The sequence below is a fragment of the Lepeophtheirus salmonis genome, unplaced genomic scaffold (assembly GCF_016086655.4).
Source record: "Lepeophtheirus salmonis unplaced genomic scaffold, UVic_Lsal_1.4 unplaced_contig_9619_pilon, whole genome shotgun sequence".
Lineage (NCBI taxonomy): Eukaryota > Metazoa > Arthropoda > Copepoda > Siphonostomatoida > Caligidae > Lepeophtheirus > Lepeophtheirus salmonis.
In genome coordinates, this window is record NW_027296938.1 from 1 (window position 1) to 5,135 (window position 5,135).

At 29.5% G+C, this 5,135-nt stretch overlaps 1 protein-coding gene across 1 annotated transcript; it reads left to right on the forward strand.

The window, feature by feature from the left end:
• Positions 1–919: 919 nt before the first annotated feature.
• LOC121131687 (neprilysin-2-like) lies at positions 920–4,786 on the forward strand. Its single transcript, XM_071894016.1, is given in 10 exon segments — positions 920–1,016; positions 1,688–1,940; positions 2,599–2,970; positions 3,029–3,121; positions 3,124–3,264; positions 3,331–3,829; positions 3,831–3,907; positions 3,968–4,187; positions 4,248–4,427; positions 4,489–4,786. Coding segments are annotated over 10 exon segments (2,130 nt in total). The 5' UTR covers positions 920–987; the 3' UTR covers positions 4,755–4,786.
• The last annotated feature ends 349 nt before the right edge of the window (positions 4,787–5,135 follow it).

Genomic DNA, 5,135 nt, shown 5'->3' on the forward strand with positions numbered 1-5,135 from the left:
AAGGAATATAGAGAGTTTCTGTAGTGTTTAAATATATATTTACATTTATTGAAACAAATTGTTCAATTAATGGAATTAAACATTAACAAAGGAATGTACATTAATATTGGTTATCCATACATACACATGAATAAATTGGGAGCCGGATTCACATTCTTAATTGGAATAAATGAATATATAAAGTTGTATTATACAAATTGTTTTATAAATATCACTAAAGTTCATTACTAAAAATAAAGTTAGATATTCAAGTATCATTATATCAAATTATGAACATACTCCTAAAAATTTGTTGAAGGAGTATATATATCACTTGTTAAGGTCTCATAACTTGACTTGAGATCCATTTGAGGTATGAATCGCAGGTTCTAGATATATACCTCTAGTTATTCAAGTCCCATGAGTGACGACGTTGTACAGCCTGCTTCCTCCTCTTCAAATAAGAAAGAAAATTAATGAAGAGACGAAGTACATCGTTCACATCTCTCTGGATTTCATACAAATTCAAATTTTCTCAGTGCTAGTAATCCTAGTACAAACTATCCCTGTACAAATTTTCAGTATGCGAGCTCTCCTGACAACAAAATTTTTTAATTCAATGTTAAAGATTTTTTTTTTGTATTGAAAATATCAAAGTTGGCCAATAACAAAAATTGTTATCTATTCTAAATTTGAATCACAAGTGTATACTTTTCAACACACACTAGCCATTAGAGTACTTTTAAGTACTTTTGCCCTTACTTTCAAGACGCTAAAAGGACATCATAAAACTTATCTACGTCACAAAAATTATTTAAAAGAAATGGCAACATTGAGGACAATGAATTCATATTTTTTTTGTAAAATATAAACACATGTTGTGACTCAACATGTGTTTCAAAATACGAGTTTCAATTTTAAATTGTACTACTTATAATTTAGTCTGAAAAAGTCCTTTTACCCGACTCCCAGCAAACAAATCCAAACAGCTTTAACAAGCTTTTTTGAATGGTTCTTCTTGTTAAAAAACTGTCAAGGTAATGTATTAGGTAAGTTTGTATCGGTCCTAAATATGAAACATAAAATTTGTCTTATTCAGTCCAGTCCCGTCCAAAGATAACCCAAAGAAAGAATTTTTTTTAGGAATATTATAGTAAAATATCTTAGTTTACTAAAACTTTGAATAATAATATTCTTCTTGTAGGATAATAATTAACTTATGGCTTAATTAAAGTATATTTATACTCATAAAATATTGGTGAGATTAATTGATGATCCCCTCAATAGCTGACATAAAGATGATGACGTCCTTAAGTAACAGTTGTTTTATGAGGCGGCCCATGCTTTTGTTTACGATGTGTACGAAACATTGAGGACGAGACTGGAGGGCAAGTCAACATTTTAGACCGATACATCCCTAATATTTGCCATATAGAAGTTTAGTATCAGTATTAAGTTTGCCACACTTATTTCAATTACATTTAATCCCATCATCATTATATTTCGTATACGTAGTTTCGCCTTGATATCGTCAATAAAATAAAATATTTTTTGATTTTTCATTTTCACTTTGTTCCCGTAATCGTCATAAAAAAAAAAAAACATTTCTTGTCGAATACATTTCGTTTAGTCATGGCTGACAAAATTAAAACTATATAGTTTACAATTACCCTAATTGCTCACTACCTTTCAAATCATAATGCTCTAGAATGAATATTTATCTAAGACTCATCATTGTTCTTACAACAATCAAAGACTTCATAAATGCAAATAAAGTTTGCAATTCTATTGGTTGTCAACAAACAGCTAAAACTATTTTAGAAAATATGGACAGTACCGTAAACCCATGTGATGATTTTTATGCATTTTCTTGTGGAGGGTTCATCAACAAAACCATTGTTCCGAATGGCGAAGAAAAAGTCAACGTCTTGACCAAAACCAAGGATGGATTAATTAGTGATGTAAGTAATTTAATAATGAAAAATGTGATTTTGTAGACTATAAGCAAATTCAAAAACCAATTTACAAACATGTGAACAAAATTTATTTTTTCTTTTGAATTTCATTTTTAATTCTAGTAGCACTTGCCCGCTCATCAAAAATCTGTAATTTTGTTTTGTACCAAGGCGTTCTTTTATTTAAAAAAAAAAACAAAATAAAAATAAAAACACTTAAAATACGGTGACTTCTTAACGTTAAAATTGTGTTTTCTCAGAATGGAATGATCACATATAAAATATAAGCTAACATTTGATATAAATTTAAAATTTTCCAAAGAATAAATACAATTATTTTCAAGTTAAATTAGTTTTTTTTTTTTTTTCATTTTTAAAAGTTGTTTCAAAACTATAAGAATGTTAAAATACTGGGGAAAAAATCAAAATGTATTAAAAACAGGATTGGATGTATAAAAAACTAACCAGAGCTTATGGACTAGTGCATCCAATATTAATAAAACTGAATATTGAAATCAAAAGATTTAAAATAAACAAAGAAATACGCTTGTTATTGGATGTTTCATTGTAGGTAGTGGCCATTTGAAATATATTAATTTAAATAAAAACTTTGATTTGTCCATTATGTTAATATATATAGCATTTTTTTTTGTTTTTGTTTTAGATCAATGATTTAATGAATGAAGAACTCAATTCATCAGAACTACAGATATTTAAGGATATGAAAACCTTTTACAAGACATGCATTGATGAAAATAAAATAGAAGAATTAGGTGTAACTCCAATGAAGGATATCTTAAAGCAAATGGGAGGATGGCCCGTTATTGAATGTGACTCTTGGTCTATACCACGTCAAACCTATCGATGGTACAATGAAACCCTCAAACTAAGAAAATTGGGGTTTTCCGCAAAGTATTTTCTTAATTTTTTGGTCGAAACGGATATCAAAAACCCTAACAAGAGAATTATAACGTTGGATCAGCCATATGTAGGATTTTCCAAGTTTTTACTCCAATTTGGAAATGATAGTATTATAGTAAGTTAATTGATAAAATATGTACAAAAATTTATAAAACAAGTTTTATATGGAATAGGAATATATTCAATATATGGTAAATATGGCAGTCTTACTGGGAGCAACGGAAGAAAAAGCCAGAAAAGAGATGCTTCAAGTCTTTGAATTTCAAAAAGCTTGATGAATATATCTATTAAGGATCCAAATTTAACGGATCAATATGAATTGATGAAAGTTAAAGATTTAAGGAAATTAGACGGATGCATTGATTGGCAAAGCTATATTAACGGCATGATTTCAAACTCTAGTATTTTTGTCAGTTAATTTGAAATTTAACCATTCAAAATTTTTTATCAATACTTAAATTATGTAATTTATTAGGTGGAAAAGGAGGAAGAAGTTGTGGTATATGGACGTTCGTACATTGAAAAATTGAAAAATTTAATTTTAAAGACCCCAATTAGAGTCCAAGCAAATTATATGCTTTGGAGAGTTGTAGAAGACTCCTTATTATACCTAAATAAGGAAGCACAAGATATTGCAAATAACTTTGTAACTCCTGTCTTTGGCTACGCACCAGAGACGGATCGTACTAAAGTTTGTTACAAAATAGTCGAAGAGTCCATTGGAATAGGAATGAGTTCGATGTATATTCGAAGATACTTGGCTAAAATACCAAAGGATCTATCTGTAATGCTTGATACGTATTTGAAAAATGAATATTTAAAGAGTTTAAGTGAGGTTAGTTGGATGGACGATGAGACCAAGAAGCGAGCTGAGGTAAAAATGAGGAAAATGAAGATTCTTATAGGATACCCACCTGAACTATTAAGTGATGTGGAAATGAAGAAATACCATCAGGGGCTTCAATCTTTGGAAAAAAGACAAACACTTTACAAATATGCTGTCATTAATGCATTACTCAAAAACAAAGGACTATTCATTACTTCGAGTTCCGGTATTTTTAAACATTATGTTATTAATTTTTATTTGTGAAAAAAACTTTTTCATTTTTCAGGTCACCAAAAACCACTGGACAAAGAGTGGAACGATTGCAATTGGTAATGGAGCTTATAGATCATTGGTAAATGCTTATGAAATTTACGCCGGTATAATTCGAGGAATAATATATGCAGAAGATCGTCCAAAATATATTAACTTTGCACTCCTCGCTTTCATCGCTGGCCATGAAATCACACATGCATTCGATGTTCATGGACGAACAATTAACGAAAAAGGTATTTTTAGTACGTCGAATACTAATTTTCCCTATTAACCAATATATTATGCCTTTGAAGGAGAAGAAGAGAATTGGTGGAGCAATGCCACACTCACAATGTTTGAGGACAAGAAGCAATGTCTGATTAATCAGTATAATAATTATGAACATTCTGATGATACACCCTTAAACGGAGAATTTTTGCTTAGTGAGAACATGGCAGATAATGTTGGAATTAATGTCGCACATAAAGCATATCGTAATATTCTGTTTTCTCTTGTTTTACATAAAATTCAATCATTATTTATCATCTCTTCTAGTCTCAGCCATCAAGAATGATGTACATGATGAAGATCTTCTTCCAGGGCTAAATTATACCCAGGAACAACTCTATTGGATAAGTAGTGCAAATCTTTGGTGTTCTGTATATAATCCAGAATACATTTTCAACGAAATATTTGATGATCATTCTCCGAACAAGTATCGTGTTATTGGACCTTTGTCTAATAGACCCGAATTTTCAAAGGCTTTTCATTGTGCTGCAAATACACCCATGAATAGAACTGAAAAATGTCAAATGATATAATTATAGTTTTAAGAATTTATACTTATCTTTTGAAATATAAGATAATTTGGCTAACAAAACTATTTCATTCAATATTATTAAATTGGGGTTTCACACTCATAATGAGTTTTGTAATAAATTTACGTCGTGTCAATATGTAAAAGATTTCGTAGGAAATAAAGAAATATGCGACTTATAATTGTATTCGTTTGAACCATTTGTTTTACATTATTATATCTGTCATTCCATGGAAAATTTAAACTTGATTTTTTTAAATCCGATTTGAATAACCCTTTGGAATGTTAAATTACCTATTATCAGAAAACTCAAAAATGAAATTTTAGATCTATAACACAATCTAACTCTGAGCTCCAAGGTTCTTCTTATGATGACATTGGCTAA